At 40.3% G+C, this 18,480-nt stretch overlaps 1 protein-coding gene across 1 annotated transcript; it reads right to left on the reverse strand.

Annotated features, from left to right (window-relative positions):
- Positions 1–1,269: 1,269 nt before the first annotated feature.
- On the reverse strand, positions 1,270–18,227 carry igsf8 (immunoglobulin superfamily, member 8; the record flags this gene model as incomplete). The annotated part of the gene is given in 6 exon segments (XM_036151439.1): positions 1,270–3,448; positions 5,132–5,578; positions 9,438–9,690; positions 9,855–10,033; positions 13,653–14,114; positions 17,857–18,227. Coding segments are annotated over 6 exon segments (1,840 nt in total), but the record flags the coding sequence as incomplete, so codon positions are not given.
- Positions 18,228–18,480: the final 253 nt, after the last annotated feature.

Consider the following 18,480-nt stretch of genomic DNA (forward strand, 5'->3'; position numbering starts at 1 on the left):
CTTCCTCAAAAGATTCCCAATTGGGTTCAGATCACGTGTGTTTTCTGGCCGATCAAACGCAGTGATGCCGTAGTCATTAAACCAGGTGTTGCTGCTCTTGGGAGTCAGAGCAGCTGCCAAGTCTACTGGAAAATTAAATCTCTCTAAAGCTTCTCAGCTTTCAGGGAAGCGTGAATTGCTCTAAAATGTCCAGATAGACAGCTGCGCTGACTTTGAACTAAAAACAAGATGGTCAAACAGCAGCAGATGACATGGCACCCCAAATAACCTAGAAACTTCACACTGGACCTTTGAGCTCTTTAATCCAGCGTTACAAATCCATGCCAAAGGCACAGTTATTGATGTTGCTTGTACCCTTTTTCTAAAGCATGTTGTCTTTCCACTTAACTTTCCAGTAAAAAGGTTGGATACCATAATTTGTGAACAGCCAGCTTCTTCAGCAATCCTCTTTTCCTGGCTTACCCTCCTTTCTGAGGGCGTCAGTGACTATAAGCTGGACAACAACCAAGTCAGCAGCATTTTCTATCATTGGCCGTAATGTTACATTTCTGTATTAATTTTTTATTTCTTTTAACTGTACGTAATGGTAAAGTCTTCTAAGAAACAGAATTAATGGGGTTTTTATGAGTTCTAAGCAATAATCAACAAAAATACTTGAATTATGTCACCCTGTATGCAATGAAGCGATATCATTTGCAGGTTCATTATAGCTTTTAACTGAATTACTGAAATGAATCACCTTTTACATGATATTCCAATTTATGAAATTGCATCTAGATTACAAAAAATAATATGAAAGTGGCAAGAAGCAAATATGTCAATTTGCAGGCTGTAAAGTAATAATAGCAGTACACATGATAAAGATGAAATTATCACTTAACATTGCTGGGGTTAAACTTTTTTCTCGCTCAGTTACAACGATGCTATAAAACAAAGTACTTTTTCATTATTATAACAAGAGAAATTTACAATCTAAAGATCATACCGCTTTTTTTCCCAAATATGACTGCATTACAAAAGGCTTGCAGGATCTTCAGCTGAGCCTCCTTTACTTTTTCTGACATGGAAATCGCTGCGACCACAAATTATTTTCTGGTTTTACTTATTTAACAGTGCAAAACGTTGCCAACTAGACCATAAGTGCTTTGTCCGACAGACTGGATAATTGCCCTGCCCACAGAATGTACTAAAAATCATTCAGATCTCTTCAGTTTCATCTGCTACAAGCATTTCCAAGCTTTTATTAAAAGAAAAGCAAAGCGAGTCATATTGGCATTGAAAATCCAGATTGTTTTATTGTTGTTGTTTTTTTTAAATCAGCTGGCAGGTTTGCCAAAGCACCATAAGAAACAAAAGGTGAAAAATAACCTGCTTTCATCTCTATATATTTCTACGGCAGTAGGATGCATTCAGCAACAGTGGGGCTTAGCGTCAGTAAACGATTCAAACAAAAATTCTTTAAAAAAAAATGTTCACACATAAGCACATTTTACACAGCAGTTTTTTTTTTTTATATATATATATTTTAACACTCCGTGCAAAAAACTCTTCACAGAGGGGAGTAATTCACAGAGAACACAGATTGAAAACAAAATCGAATGTGAGCCACTGGCAGCGTGGGGGGAAGGGTGGCGAGATTCGCTGCAGCCATAAACGGGGATTAGAGATGAACACGCAGATACTCGCTTACTGCCATCTGAAAGTACAGCCAGACACTGCCCTGCCTCTGCTGCGGCGTCCACGTGTGTCCGCGTCGGTGCGCGACAGCGGCGTGGGGAATACATCAGCGTTGACTCTGGAACAAAGCGGCTCAGGAAATGAGCAGAGCTGTGCTTTTACTCCAAACTGTCTTTAAACATTTATAAAATCGGGGCCTCGGGAAACACTAGCAAAGGAAGGCATTGAGATTCAGACAGCCTCCTGCAGAGAGAAAGAGACTGAAAGTTCATGCATATAATCTTACACGACCACACATTTTTTCAGGAGGAACTTTCAACAGGAAGATGGATTAAATGCACAAAAACACAGAGCCTCTCCAACGCATTTTTGTGGGCTAGCAGTGGGAGCCGTAGTCATAAAACGCCTTGTGAAGAGGCCTGGACCACATACGGGCGAGGATGATGGAGATACTTAACCAAACTATCAGATCGTATGGCCTGACGCCTCGGGAAGACTGCAGTATCTGTAACAAGTTACTTTACGGAGGCATTAACCCCAGAAACGAGCGAAACAAGGAAATAAACGGCCTTTTGGCTGGACGATTACAGAGTAAACGATACCAAAGGGCTTTGGTCCCAGGCTCGTTTTTGTCCAAGTCCTTCAACAGGAGCAGACTGCTGCAGCATGCTAATCAAACGGACTTTACATAGAAATATGGTCCTGCTGCAGCACAGTCTTACACGGAGCAAATTCCACAGGCAAACTCCAAGCCAAGTTTAAACAGAAAGTGATACGTTAGTCAAACTTATAAAACGTATGAGTCTGTTGTCAAAATGCGCAACAGAATTAAGCAACAAATGGTCCTCGATTGTTTTCCGTGAGAACGTCCCCGTCCGTCGGCCTTCGCGTTTAACTCACAGACAGATGCTTTGTTTACTTGCAGAGCTGCTCTGGGCTTCAGACGGCCGGACCGTCGCTGCTCATATTAAGAAACCGGAGGCTAAACGGCTCCCATCAGCATTCCTGTGACTGTCAGCCTCAAGCCATGAGCATACATTTACACATCGTGGGGTTTTGTATTCAAAAAAAAAAAAAAAAAAACATGCAGTTTTTGGGTAGAGGAGCAACAGGAGAACATAACGGGTCTTTGTCCACAGGAATTCTGCACCAACAGAACATATCTTACATTTACTAGATATTCAGCATCATATAAAAATAATCTGATGAGTTGAGTAGCATGGCTCTGTAACACTCGCCAGTCCTTTACAGACAGACAGTCACTTATAAACCTGCTTGGATTTCAGGCTTGTTCAATAATCTATAGAGACCCACATGAATTTTACAACTTAAAAGAACAATATTACTAGAAATAAATGTGCTTTAGGATAACATGAAAACAGCTATCAACAATGGGTCTAACCTGCTATTGGTGCATGACGTATTACTAAACAATAAGAGGATTAAAAAAAAAGAAAAAAGTTTGGCATCAATAGTGAAACACAGACGTCCAAATACAGAAAATCCAAGACGAAAGATGCCGAAGTCTTCAACTTCACTTCAAGTCATTTTGGAGTGGACTTTCATCTGCCACTGTAATCTCTGCAGTACCTCTTACAGTAAATAAAAAGCAGTGGCCAACAAGCTGGCGGCAGCATGGACGACTACTTGTGAGGCCTCTGTCTTGCCAGCCGGTTCATGAAGCAGCAGGTTACCGTCGCGATGATGACGATGCCGACAAACAAGGCCGATGAGACTCCGACCACCAGAGGGATGAGGAGGAGGTCGGCAGCTGGAGAAACAAAGGAGAAAAATTTCCTCTGTAAACTGATCCGTGGAAAGACATCTACATGTTTTAGTTCTGTTTTTCACTAAGCATATTTAGAGTTTGTGATCGTGCTGAGTTTTAATCTTAAAATCTTAAAAGGGACAGTGTGTAAATAATTTTAATGATCAAAAATAAAGTATTGCTTTTATAAATACATATTCTGGCAAAATCTAATAACCTCACATTAAAAATGAAAGCGTTCTCATAACTTGGAATTTGTAGTTTATAAATATATAGGTGCTGATGCACCCACTGGGAGGCGCCATGTTGCATCACTATTTCTGATTTCAGAAGCCGAAAGGGGCCAAACTTGTCGGCCTTAGGCGGCTTCCCTGTCTGTCTTCTATGTGAAGACGTGCTGTCGGTGGTGGAGGAGTAAAAAACAAGCAAAGACGACTGTAGATCATTCTATTTTCTGTTTTCTGTTAAAATAGAGGACCATCCATACTCTTTACCCAGCGAGAAGGAAGAGAAAGTAACCAAGAAAAGAAAAATAAGTCACCAATGGGAGAAAATGAGAGGCTATATCAGCTATTATTACCACATTCATGAGGGAACGGGGATTTAAAATGGATGCGGAGGTTGCAGGCTTTCTGCTGGACAGCTAAGTTAATTCAATATAACAGTGAATTTCATTTTGGCTTCATGTTAGAAATAGCGTAGAGCAGCAACTACTCTATTCTCTGTCTCGGTGGAGACGGCTTGTTTGTTCATTTCCCTGCGTCTCTCTCAGAGAGAGACAGACGAACAGAGAGGCGGAGGGATACCAGCCGGCCTGTTCACTGTTTGTAGTGCAACAGCAAGACCGGGACTATATTAGACTCCAAATAAGCAAATGCACATTCAGAAACAAGCCTAAAAAACATAACATAACATAATTTATAAGCAACTTTAGAAAAAAAACAGGCGTACTTGACAACAGTTCCAAAAACCATTTCACACGATGACCGTAGCTATTAGCTATGAGCAGTAGCCCGTGTGAAAATCTTACACACTGAGGCTTTAAGGAACCAGAGCTTATTGGTGGTCTGTTGCACTAAACATTAAGGAACTTCAATCAGGAGCTTAGAACATAGATTTATTCTGCTTTTTTTTGTCAGAAATGTTTCAGATCACCAAACTAATTTTAAAAAGGGAAGAAAATACAAATACAATTTTCAAATCATGACTTCATTTACCAGAGGGGAAAACTCTGACGCTATGAGAAGAAGCAATTGCCCCTTAAACCTAAATACTGGTGGTAACACTCTTGGCAGCAACGACTGCCATAAAGCTATAATGATAAAAAGCAATGGGTTTTTACAAAACTGAGGAGGAATTCTTGTCAGCTCTTCTTTGCAGAATTGTTTTCATGCAGCCGTATTGGAGGTTTTTCAAGCAGATCCAAAGACTCAACTCGATATGAGGATTGGAGAACAGATCAGCATAAGGGCAATGCATGAAATGAACACTGGCTTTTTTCCAAGTTAGGATTACAGAGTTGCTATTTTTGACTAAATCTAACATAAATCTACTTACCCTTCTAGCCCCCAACATTTTTCTGCACTGCTCAGAAGTCAATATATTAATGTTTTACTAAGCAGTGACCACATTTTAGCAAACAGCTGAAAAAAAATGAATCGGTCTTTGGAAGAATGAGGCTCTTACCTCTGGCATACAGGTAAACAGTCACTAAATTTGACTCTGCTTTGGCCCCGGTGTTGTACCAGCCTCCATGCTGGTCCTGCCCCCACACTTCTGCATGACACCGATACATGCCCTGGTCCTCCACTGTTGCCGTGTGGATCCTCAGTCTGTAGCTGTCGGCAGACAGCCGGTCGACGCTGACCTCACTCTTGTTGGCGTGGATTTTCACTATGCCGTTGTACATCAGAGTGGCAACGAGCCCGGGTTCTGTTATAGCGCCAAAGTCCAACGGAACGCCACCCGTGTTCCTTGTGATGTCTGGTTCAGGAATCAGCCAACGCAGCCATTGCACCTGAACCTGCACTGGACCTGTTGTTGTCACAGTGGCGTTGCAGATCAGGGTGACGGTGTTGCCTCGTTTCAGCAGGGGGCCACGGGGGAGCCGAGCCACAGCTGAAACCAAAACATCTGTGGACAAAACAACATTGATAAAAAAAAAATTATTAGTTTTTTTGTCTCTTTCGTTTAATCTCAATTAATGCGAAGAGAACCAACCCAAACCAATTCATTTTTGGAAGTTTAAGAATAAAAATTATATTTTCAAAGTATTAAAAGTTCTTAAAGGAGCAATATATGAAATTTCATAATTTTTTTGCATAGAAAGACATAAAAAAATATATTTTTGTGAAGATCTAAAGGTATCTTTTCAGATGGACTACGGTTAAACGTCACACACCATCTCTTTGTGTTGTTCTCCAGTCTCTTGTTTACAAAGCCTGGGCAGCCGCACGTACACATATGTGCACTTGTACAGCTGCCATTCCCTGCCCGTTAAATGCCACCGCCAGGCACAAAATGGCGGAGAACATGCCCAATGGATCAAAACGTTCTCTTACTAACAGAATTATAAAGTTACTTACTTTTTCACTAGACATGTTTGTCCAAAAGTTGATGCTGTTTTGCTTTGGATTTATCCTTTGCAAATATGCACATAGGAGCAGATGGGTGAGAAGGGAAAATGGGTGCAAAGTGCTGGAGCGAGGTAGAGAAAGGCGTGGCTTGATACACATCTTGTTTTGGTCTACAGACAGTGTCTAGTGGTGAAAAGTCGAGTATTGCTCCTTTAAGTTTAAGCCCAGGTCATCGTAGCTTAGAAGATTGCAATCCAGCCTCAGTAAGACATATATAATATAAAGCAAGTCCTACCATGTTGCTGAAAGGAACAAGACTAAATATGGAAATACTGTAAGTGTAACAAGCTTCTTAAGAAGGAATGACAACAACAAACAGCTCACGCTGTTACACTTTAAAAGATACCTTACAGTGCATTTTATTTATTCTAACTTGGTTCTAGCTCTTAAACAATGCAGTCAAGTTCAAAGTCATTTATTTAGGCCATGACTGTGAGAAAGAACCAGATTTTCAGTGGATAACAGGATATTTAACATATTTATGTTAAATATCCTGTTTTTATGTGGCTCCTCTCCTTTTAGATAAAGCTTATAGGTGGAGTGGCTTAGGGTATCCTGAGCTATCTCTGTAGTTGCAACAGCTCCATTACCTCTACCGTGTAAACAGTATAAACGAGCAAGCTCAAAGTTGCTGATAATAAGCAGACATAGCAACACAGCAGGAGGCCTGGACCACAACAGTGCTGAGTGTTTCTCTTTTCCCCTCTGTTGTCGGACTCGTTAACAAACGTGCAATAAATCATGACTTTTTGGGTTACTTGTTGTTGTAACATCAATAATATCTATTGTTATATTTAATGTGCACTATTTTTGAATTGAACAGCATAAATAAAAATCGGTTTCACCATTGCTGTGTAGAAACATGTTTTCCCATGCTGGTTAAATGTCCCTCAGGGACTGCCATAGTGCATGCACTAGGCACTAGGCAGTAAATGTTTTGTTCGGAAGTGTTGGAAAAATAAAAGAGTCCCCTTAGCCATGCAGCGACCCAAAAGCCCAGCTCCAAGTGCAGTCTCTTTCCACCTCATGCGTTGTCAGTGTCGTGTTGGTAACAAACCCAGAAAGCTTGGATACACTACTGAGTCAAGCGTTGGAGTCACACAGCAGCACACCATTTACAGCAATAAAAAACACAGATACCGGCATCTTTGTTTTTTAGCAATGGGAGCCGACCAACTCATAACAAGAAGAAGAAAAATAAGAAGAAAACAGCTCAGCTATCATTGTCTGATGACTATTTTTGTGCAGAAGCCTGTCTGGGTGGTGTATTGAGAGTCAAGACAGTAGCTATGTTACATGGACAAAAGTAATTGGAATAAAGGGCCGATCGGAATAAAAAAATGCATCACGTAATCAAGCCAATCGGAATATTCTGATCTGATTAAGCTCAGTTGGAATGAGGGGTTGGTTTATGCCGACTGGCAATCGGCATAAACCAATCCAATCTGCCTCTGATGTGAGCCAATCAGCTACGAACCGCACCTCCATGAAGCCAATCAGCATCCATCCCAACCCCTTCTCCACCATAGTAGCTGAGTTCATCTAGCTTTCAAGACGTTCCTCCATCCTCAACCCATCAGAGTGTTTTCTCCCTTCAGTCTTCAGCACTCCCTATCACCTCGGTATTGGTCCGGCAGAAGACCACCATGTTGGGCCGGGTTCTGCCAGAGGTTTCTTCCCAAAGGGGAGTTTTTCCTCTCCACAGTCGCTTCAAGCTTGCTCATCATGGACAGTTCATGCAAACCTGCGTTTATCAAGTTGGACATCTATCTTAAACAGATCACCATATGAACTGAACAAACTTCTTCTATCTCCACTCCACCACCAGTTTCAGACCTGGGGGGGAACATCCCTGTTCTCATACATCTACTTATGCATATTAAAGTATAATTCAGCATTAATGTTCCTGCCGAGGTCTGAGCGCCAAAGACTTAAAATATTGTGTCAACAAAATCCTTCTAATTGCCATTTCTTTCTCTGTGAGTTTTTCAGATTGAACTGCTGTTTAATATTTTTTGTTGTTCAGCAAACACAGAAGTTCTTCTTCTTCTTTTTTTTAGGGAAATTTGATAACTGCGCATGTTAAAGTGGTTCTATTCTGAATAAAGCTAGGTGCATATACACGTGCATTTATGATCAGATTAATTGATTGTGTGCCCATATAAACGGTTCTTTTGTGTTTTTTTAATCTGAATAATGCGATTGTGAAATTTTATGCATGTAGACATAGCTAGTGACGTAAGTGCCGGATGCATATCTTGTTATCATACATACAGTTATCGAAACCCAATAAAGTGGATGCAAACAGTTTGTAAACTTAACGTGTCCGATGACGCGATGATTGAATAGTTAGCTTTGCGGTTTAGCGTGTCTGTGCCAAACACTGGACATAACGACCACTTTCCCTCACTTTGCAACATTCTCCTACTACTCTCCTATTTTGTGTTAGTTTTTGTTATTTCAACTTTTAACCTTATGTTCCCTCTCTGTGATTTCTCTCCATTGTAGTCACATCTGGCAGTGTTTAGCTGCGACGTCTTCCTGGACGGGGGCATCGGCTGGGCTACTGCTGCCAACAGCTTCATGTTCTCCTTCTATAAGTTATATAGATACATTTGGCCCTGTCTTTCAGTGTTTAACCCTGTTTCTCTTGTACACATAGCTATTGGCTGTGCTTTTACAACAACTAAATGTAGTTCCTCTCTTTCACCCTGGCTCAGAGCTCATCCGCTTTGCTGTGTTTTTCTCCTTGATGAATCCGCTAAAGGAGCTACTACTACCACTACCCTTTAAATTTTCTCTCACATAGAAAGTACTCCTGGATCAGTGTCAACGGCAAAATGCAAGCGACTGTCCGCTCTGGTTGCTTAACCCAGGAAGAGTGAATGTCTGTCATGGAGCAGGCTGCATTTGGAAATGTTGACAGCCTTTTAGATCTCATAATGTTATGGTAAGGCTCTGTATTCTCTAAGAAAAACACAACGAGACGGCCGTTTTAGCAATAATAGACGTGCTAATTGCTAATTAAGGATGCTAAAGCCAGTTTAAAATGTCAACCCTGGAAGCTTTTCGACAATCATCGATAGTTGTTCAGTGACTGCTCTCGCACACAAATTACCTCGTATCTGCTTCCAACATAAATAATTAATGACTGTTGACGACAGGAAAACTACAAAAGAGGATGTTGATGCTCTTTTTCCATTATGGCTCTTTTGTTCAATTCAAGTTCTGCCTTCAATAGATAATGTGCCTAAAAATGACAGGATGAAAAGCTCAATTCAATCTGAATGTTACAGGGCAGAAAAAGTAATTAGGAAAGGCGTAATGATCTGACAACTTTATTTTGTCTAACTCACCTTTGGTCTTCAAGTTAACAACGACTCCCTCTGATCTCTGGGTGAGCGTTGCAGGCGTTGAAGGGCTGGGGTTTTTCCTGCCAGCATAGACACTCACCACACATCGATACACCCCTGAGTCGGCAGGTCGGGCCGAGAAGAGCTTTAACGAGTACTTTCCCTCAGATACTTTCTCCATTGAGCCACCACTGGCTCTGCTGAGGTCATCTCCCCAGCTTACAATACCATCCGGGCTCATTCGAGCCACTTCAACCTTGACAAAGTACAGCAAGTCACAAATAGTTAACAAATATCATGTAATTTCAACCAATTGATTGAGGAATTATTTTATAGACTGAGATTCTACAATATAACTGCAATTAATAAAACATCTCTATACATCCTTACTTAAAGGGAGTAAAATGAAAATGGCAGTACCTCTACTCCTCCGGTTCCAACTTCATCTCTGCCGACAGATCCCCTTTTCATCCACTGCACCAGCAGACCTGAGTTCACTTCAGATGCCAGCCCCAACACCTCACAGGTGAGTATGAGAGGGGATCCAACCTGAAGGGTTACCTCCCCCTTGGGCGAGGATGCTACACCCAGAGACTCCGCTTGAGAGAGACAGAGAAAGATTTGCAAACCATTGAGAACAAGAAACTCTTCTGAGTGCAATAACACAAATAGACTCTTAGATTGTGGTGATTCACATCTTAACAGGAAGTGAGATACTGCAAAAAGCTCCCTGAAAGCTAGAGTGGCTCCATAGATTTGTCTTCCCTTCACACCGCTGAATACCACAGACTGGGGCCTAAATAGATCATTTTAAAATCAGAGAAACATAATAGCGTGAAACATGACATATCTAAATATCAAAAAGGAGCATTTCAATTAAAAAACATATTACAGTGCCTTGCAAAATAGTTTACCTCATTAATCTTTTGCCTATTTTGTCACATTCTAACTTGTAACTACCAGAAACCAAGAGGCATCGCACCATGAAGACCAATGAGCTCTCAAAACAAGTCAGGGACAAAGTTGTTGAGAAATACAAGCCAGGGCGGGGTTATAAAAAAAAAATAAAAAAATCCAAATCATGAGAAGATTGGCCAGAAAAAAAAACACATTACTTAGTGTTAAAAACAAGAAGACACATTTTGAAGCCATGGGCACTGAGCGGCTCCACAAATGTATGGAGGAAGGTTCTCTGGTCATACGAGACTAAAGTTAAACTTTTCAGTCACCAAGGAAAATGCTATGCCTGGCGCAAACCGAACAGACCCTAAGAACGGCTTCCCCACAGTGAAACATGGTGGTTGAAGCATAATACTGAGGGCTGTTTTTCAGGAGCAGGGACAAAGAAACTGGTCCGAGTCGAAAGAAATGTGGATAGTGATAATGCAGAGATACTCCTGAGCAGAAGCCATCAGTCTGCCTGTGATTAGAGACTGGGACGAAGGTCCATCTTCCTGCTAAAGCGACACTTAAATTACATTTAAATGTGTTGAAATAGCCTAGTCAAAGTCCAGACCTCAATCCAATCCAGAAGCCATCCAACAAGAAGGAACTTTAGCCGTTTTGTCTTGAGGAATGGCCACAAATCCCAGTGGCAAGACGTGGGGAGCTCATAGAAATTTATCCAGAGCCACTTTCAGCTGGAACCACAGCAAAATGTGTTTCTAAAAAGTACAGACTTCATGGGGGGTGGACAGGTATGAAGTTTTCTGTTATTTTGTCCTATTTGTTGCTTGCTTCACAGTAAAAAAAAAAAAAAAAGAAATATATTTTTTAAGTTATAGACATGTACTCTCATCAAACAATCCATTTGATTTTAACATGACCCAAAATGTTAGAAACTTTTGAAAGACATTGTAATTGGCTTCACGTTCACCTTTTTGTGTGCATAACTCCATCTTTATTCCCTCAGTTTGCATGTAAGTAAAATTAACTGGTGCAACAATCATTCATCAACACTAATCCACTGTGTGTGCAAAGACTTGTTTGACAATGACACAATGTGGCTCTTGAAAAAAAAGACACGTTATTTATGCAAACAAAAAGAGTCCCTTGTATGTCCCGAACAACAAGAGCCAGACGATGTACAACAACAAAGGGCCTGTCAGTGAGTGGCCTTCGAAAGGAGAACAATGTATGAGCTTTAAATTTGACCTTAATCTTATCACATAGAATATGAGGAAATTTGCATGGTGCAAAGACATACCTGATTATCTCTTTCTGCAGTATAGCAAGTCTAAGCTAGTTTGCTTGATGTGAAATGCATCAATAAGTCTATATTTGCACCAAATTCTTACAATAAAATTATACTAACAGCTGACATTTAGCTTTTACATAACGCAACAGGTTAGTGTTTCATTATTACCGGATAAAAAACATGTTTGAAGAGGGATTACCCAACACAGCAGTGCTTATCTAAAAAAAAAAAAAATGGACATGTCAGTCTGAGAGAAAGAAAGCCATCCTCCCTGCAGGCCAAAAGAGGCCGAGGTGGGGGAAAAATATAATATAATCCTCCAGAAATGTGGCAAGGCCAGAAGCAGCTATCCAGTCATACAGGCAATCGGCTATTGACTTAATAAATCCAGCTGAATAAGTAACAGGAGACCAGAGTATTTAGTCAGTCAGTCTGGGGATCTGGCAGCTGGGGCAACGACGGCAGGAAAGTAATTCATAACGATTTTAATTTCTAGTCAAAAAAGGCAAGAATTTGTGTTTTTTTTCCCTGTATGGTTAATAACCGATTAACCATACAATAAAAACATTTGTCACCTAAAGTTCTGATACTCTGAGAGGAAGGTACTCAATGGATTCCCTCAACCTTTTCTACATCAATGTTGTTAACAGGCCGGCAGTAATCTGAACAGAAATGTTTATGCTGTTATTTAATCAGCACTCAGCTGAGGTCTCAATAACACAAACTCAGAGCGCCTGAACTCTGGAAGGAGTCCATTATAAACCTGCTTTGCTGTTTATTGGCATTTAAAACTCTTTCTAAAGCCTGGCTGATTATTCCTAGGTCTGCTTGTGAGAAAGGGGGATTAGGTTTGTTTGTTATTTTATTCCTTCATTCCTTCCTTCTAATGTTGCTTTAATAACTGAGCCCTTTCAGTCTTTTGCTCCTATCTGTCCTCAAAACACTACTTTTCATTCAAGCTTTTCAGAATATTGTAATTTATTCTTCTTTAAATTTTTTGCAAAATGTCCATTAAATGTTCCTTTCTTGCTGGCAAAAAAATGCCGTACAAAATGACTGCAGTTTAATTAAGGATGTTAAAGTTACATTAACTTTACTTTAGTTATTTAAGGTACTTTTTGCAAAGCAAAATCCATCAGCAGTTGCGTTTTGTGTCTTTTGTGTTATTTGGTACCTAAATGCACAGTACCAATACTCGGTACATGGGAATCGATAACGGTAGCTATTTTCTGTACTTTTGTGTCTTTATGTTGTAATAATGTTAGTTTATTAATAAAATCTCAAAAATTTTCAATTTAACATATTTAGTTCTCAACATATAAACTTGTTTGGATCTAGAAATTAACCTTATTATTACATAATTTATTAATTTTAATACCTGAATCCACAGCACAGAGTTTTTTTTTCTACCAAAACAACAGTTGTCAGCAGCATACAGAGTAAACGAGGTGAATGCGGGATTGAAGCTGTGTGTGAATAAAATTTAAGAAATTGTTTTAGTGCAACAGTTTCAGAGAAGAAAAAAAAACTATATTAAATACATTAGATTTTATCCTGCTTTGTAAATCAGAGCGGGGTACATTTGCAATGAGGGAACAGAGAGGCTTTCCTCTCTGCTCTGAAAGTTGCCAAATATAGCAAAAAGTTCTCTAAATTGGCAGCAGTGACCAGGTACTTCCTCAGATTAGAAACATTCCCGCCGCTGGCTTTGTACTTCAACTCATAAATATTGCAGGGAGCGTAAACTGCGTAGCATTTTGAAAAGTGGAGCCATACTTTTTGCTTTCTTTACTGGACCAGACATCATCACGCTCTCGTGCGTGTGATGCTGTGTTCATGTCCGGCATGGAAAATTGCCCACTCTTCCACTCCTTTCAGCGTCACAGTGATGTCAAAACACGGTACTGTTTGATTTTACGTGAATCGGTCCTCAGTAGTACCGACGGGATCCGGTCAGTGCCAATAAAAGTACAGAATTCGATACCCATCCCTAAACATAACAATACAATTTCTTTAGTTACCTAGTTGCTGCACGGTTAAGTTGCCGATATCAAGCGTCCTCTGAGCAATCCTCTGCCACGTTCGATCGGGGTCCCGAATCCACTGCGAGGCCTCGCAGAAGTACAACCCCGCGTCATCGGGCTGCACCGCCTTCATCTTCATCACGTAGAACCCCTGCCCGCCCTCTCCGTTCCTCTTCTCCAGCGTGATCTCTCCGTCCTCGTAGCGCTTCTTGTAGAACCGTCCCGGAACAACCCCCAGGAGCTTGTCGATGGAGATGATCTCCCTGATGGTGCTGACCTCGGCGTCGGCTCCGCCGTCCAAGCGCTCTCCTCCGCCCCGCTTTCCGAACATGACGGACAGATGGGTGAGCTGCTCCGACTGGATGCTGGATGAGCAAGTCAGAGTTAATTCAGCTCCCTCAGGGACAGGCTGGCTGGTGAGGGAGCGAATGTAGCTGATTTGGAGTGAGTCTGGAATTACTGACAAAGGGAATGAAGAAAAAAAAAAGTATAAGGAACTTACATTGCTTATGGTGCTATTCAGGTTTTACAATGTTTAAAGAACCAAAACAAATATATATAAACAGAATTTACTTCTTGCGCTGTCTTACTTTTGTCACTCGAATTTGTCAAATCATCGTCACATTTTATCACTACATTTGGATTATAACAAAGATAACCTAACTACAAAATGCAATTTTCAAATGATGATTTAATTTAAAGGCAAGGCAAATTTATTTGTCTAGTGTCTTAAGTTGTAGAGGTGAAGGACCAAAGCGGCGACAACACGTCGGCAGGCACATATTAGACGGATGCCTCACAAACACCACAGGGAACATGGGAACGAAAACAGACGCCACGACAATGAAAGAGCAGATACCCGCAACCTAAACACAACTGGGATTGAACGGAAATCACCTACAACACAGGTGAGTGCAAATAACACACCAACCAACAGGTGTGACACATAGCACACTTCAGTGATAAGAAAATTCAAGTTGCTGTGCATGAATATGACATAGGAATGGAAAAACACAGAGCAAAAGTACGTTGCAGTGGAATAATTGGCAGGTGAATAAAAGTAGGACTTAAAACTTAAACAAATGATGCTTCAGTTAACAGCTTAAAGAGAGAACAGTCAAAAGCAACTCCATATAAATGGGTTTCTAACCTTGATTTAAAATAACTTTGGGTGAAATAAAGCTATGAGAAAAAGCAGCTGATTGTGCCGCCCTCGGGAACAACAGCTGCCACCAAGTGTGATAAGTGCTCGGTCTATAAAAACACTGTGGAGATCTTTTTGGTCCACTCTTCTTTGCAGAAATGTTTTAATTCGGCCACATCACAACGTTTTAAAGCACGAATGGCCTCTTCAAGGTTATGCCAAGGCGTCTCACTTAGATTCAAGTGTAGATCTTGACAGGACCACTCCAAAATCCTCATTTTATTCAGAGGTGGACTTTCTGGTGTGCTTTCGATCATATTCCTGCTGTATAACCCCATCTTGCTTGAGCTTAATAGCTCAGTTATAATAGGCCATCCTGGTCCAGACACAGCAAAGCACCCTCAGACCATCACACTACCACCAGTGTTTTACTGTTGCTTTTATTTTTTATTTTTCCCCCGGATATGCTGTGTTGAGCTATACCATCCAAAAACATCCCCTTTTGATTTGTCTGTACATGTCATATTTTCATAAATAACTTGGTGGATCATCAAGATGTCTTTTTGGCCAGCAGTGGGTTTTCCCCTTGTAACTCTCATTTTGATTCTTCCGCAATTGTACTTTGTTTTTGGCCTCTTTCTTGTTGTTAGATTAAGAATTTAACTGTGGTATGCGAGAGCCGCAGGACATTACACACTGTTCTGTAATCTTTTCTGACCTCCTGGTTGAGTTTCTGCTCCAGGAGTATCAAAACAGGACTTTTTCCACACAGGGCTGGTTGGTTAGGATAGCTATTTTTCCCTTTAACAAATGAAAACATCATTTGAAAACTGCTTTTTTCTAAAAAATGTAATCAGATTCTCTGCGGCCACTACTCAAATTTTTTTACTGATATAAAACATTTAAATTTTAGCAAAAAGAGCATAAATAGAAGACATATGTAAGAGGGAAATTGTTTTTTTGTAGCACTTTAGTCACCCCAAGCCTTTTTTAACAGGAAAGGGTAACGGCCATGTGTGGTTGCAGACGTTTTGCACAAAGACCTTGACTGGCAGAAATGCGTCAATAAACCGGAATGAGGAAAGCTGCGGTGAACCAAGTCAGAACCACATTCCTGTTTCTCACAAAAACCTTCACCTGGTCGATGTAAAGATTAGTTACTGCTAACATACTATCACACTGTAATCTCCGACCTGGCTTAAACGTGGCAGTTTGGTATTTTCCACTGCGTTATTCATCATTGCTAAACTTAAACAGCTGTTAAGCTATGAGGGTTGTCTATTGTTCAAAAAAAGTAAAGCAAAATAAATAAAAGTTTTATACTTTTTTTATAGATAACTTGAAAGATTACTGGCTGATTTTCTGGAAAGAAAAAAATGCTATTTTGGTTTTATGAAAGATTATTGGTCTGATTAGACATTTTATAGTAGTGATAGTCACTTTTACTTACTCCAAACTTCACATCTGAGAATCGCATGGGATTTGCGGATCAAGAGTCCCAGGAAAGCTGAGCTTGCTATCAAACATTAGCTTTCAATTCATGTGTTTTTCCTCAACCCCTATTTTTGTGAATTAATTGAATTTCTACCACCATGCCCCATTTCATTTAAATTCCATTATTTGAAACTCTCTAAATTTAACAAAGTTGTCGTTTATTTTGTAAAAGTCAAGAAATGTGTAAATAAGGCCCCACATTAAAGGAGCATAATAACTTCCAGAGTTTTTGCACAAGTTTGCCCCCTCTGACGACAAGTGAAATCACACCAGTGTTGTGCACGTGAAAAGAGGAAAAGCATCTGCCGCTGCGACAACAAAGCTCTTGTTTAGAGACGTACTGTGTTTTCAGGTGAGAAAGTTATAAATATTGAAGTTAGCCTGTGTTCTCTCGCTAATTCACCAATGATGGCAGAGACTCAACAAAGTAGCCAGGTGAACGAAAGCGTGCAGCTTTATATTTTAAAGTATTTTAATATCTGTTTCGTAAACGTGCAGCAACCGATGTTAGGTGCATAAATAGGAGACAGCAATGTAAAATTTTATGTGTTAATATTTACAAATTTATTAAAAAGGTTTAATGTTATCTTAATCAACCAACTAAGCAAGCAGCTTTACTATTTGACCTGCTACAAAAGGCTTATTTTGTGTCATCTATAGATTTCTGATCACGATTGATGTATTTCAGCTGTATTGCTGATGATGAGTCCTGTGCAGGTTTTCCTGTTAAAGAAGATGACATAATTCTAATGAGGCAAAATGTCTGCTTTACTCATTTAAATGAAGCAATAATGTATGCAGCATGACAATAAAACAAAAGCATTCCTTCTTCATTAGATATCAGAACGGTTGTTTTAGCAACTGATTGAGCTCCAAATGTCAGACCAATTTAGCAACTAAAAAAAAAAAAAAAAAAAAATCACAAAAAAATGACTTTTTTAAAAAAAATTACTATGGTGATGAAATTTAAATTGCTTTGAAGGATATTTCAGAGACAGCATAAGTTTTCTCAAGCACTTTAAGCAAGTAAGCATATTACTCCCTTTTCTCCACCAGTCATTAAGCTGTGTACTGCTGCTGAAGGATGCAAAACCGCCTGAACCTTTCCCCTCGATGAAAAACAAAAAGATAATAGATGTTTGGAAATTCTTCTAATAGTAGAAAACACTGACTACAACTCAATAATGGTAATGTTATTCATTAATTGGTGACGTCTTCTTAACGTCTTGTTTACTTTAGTTGGGGTTTTTATTTTTACATCATTATCATCATCATTAGACCATGAAAGAACAAAGCCTTTTTGTTATCGGGTTATAAAAATCTCATTCCAGTCCATTTCTAGTGTAACATGAGATCTACTCATTTGGCTGTTCATGGGTATATTTGATCCTGAAAACTCAGGAAATTAATGTTTAATTTATCGAATCAAACAATTACATTAAATGGCTTCTGTTGGAGTCACAAATGCACATGTCAATGAACTTGCAATAAAAGACTAGGTTGAGTTTTAAAGCCAGCAAACTTTGCAAAACAGTCACAGGAATTTGCATTTGTTGGTCTTACCTTTGACAACAGCTGACCCGCTGTAATTTCCCTGGTAGGTGCTGTCCGTGCTGGGTGTGTAACACTCGTATTTCCCCTGGTCTTCGGCCCGGAGCCTCTGGATCACCAGTCGGACCCTATCCCCCGAATCCCTCTCCACCCTCACCTCCCCGTTCCTCACTCTGGCCTGGAACGGGGCGTACGGGAAACCTTTGTCCCGGGTGGACACCACGCCCATCTGCCTTCCGCCGGCACCGTCCCTGTACAGGAACCACTCGAACTCTTGGGTCCGCGGGCCCTCGTATCCGGACACGTGACATGGCAGCGAGAGGCGGAACCCGGCGACGCGGAAAAGGGGTCCACTGGGAAGCGTCACGTCACGGCACACAACAGACTGGAGCACTGCGATAAATAAAGGGAGAGAAAAAGATTTATGTAAACTTTAGTGAATCGTAGTTGTACCAAACAACATCCGGAGCTGGTGACTGATTAACAAGCAAATTATAAATTAAGACAGTGTGAAGAAGAATGTTGAATGTGTCCACTCTTGTTGAGCTTCCTAAGAATGTGATTAATCTAAAATCAGACAACAGCCCTTTTTAAAACGTATTAAAACCTGAGTAAATTGTTCTCTAAACAGAAAAA

Source organism: Fundulus heteroclitus, chromosome 20 (assembly GCF_011125445.2).
Source record: "Fundulus heteroclitus isolate FHET01 chromosome 20, MU-UCD_Fhet_4.1, whole genome shotgun sequence".
Classification (NCBI taxonomy): domain Eukaryota; kingdom Metazoa; phylum Chordata; class Actinopteri; order Cyprinodontiformes; family Fundulidae; genus Fundulus; species Fundulus heteroclitus.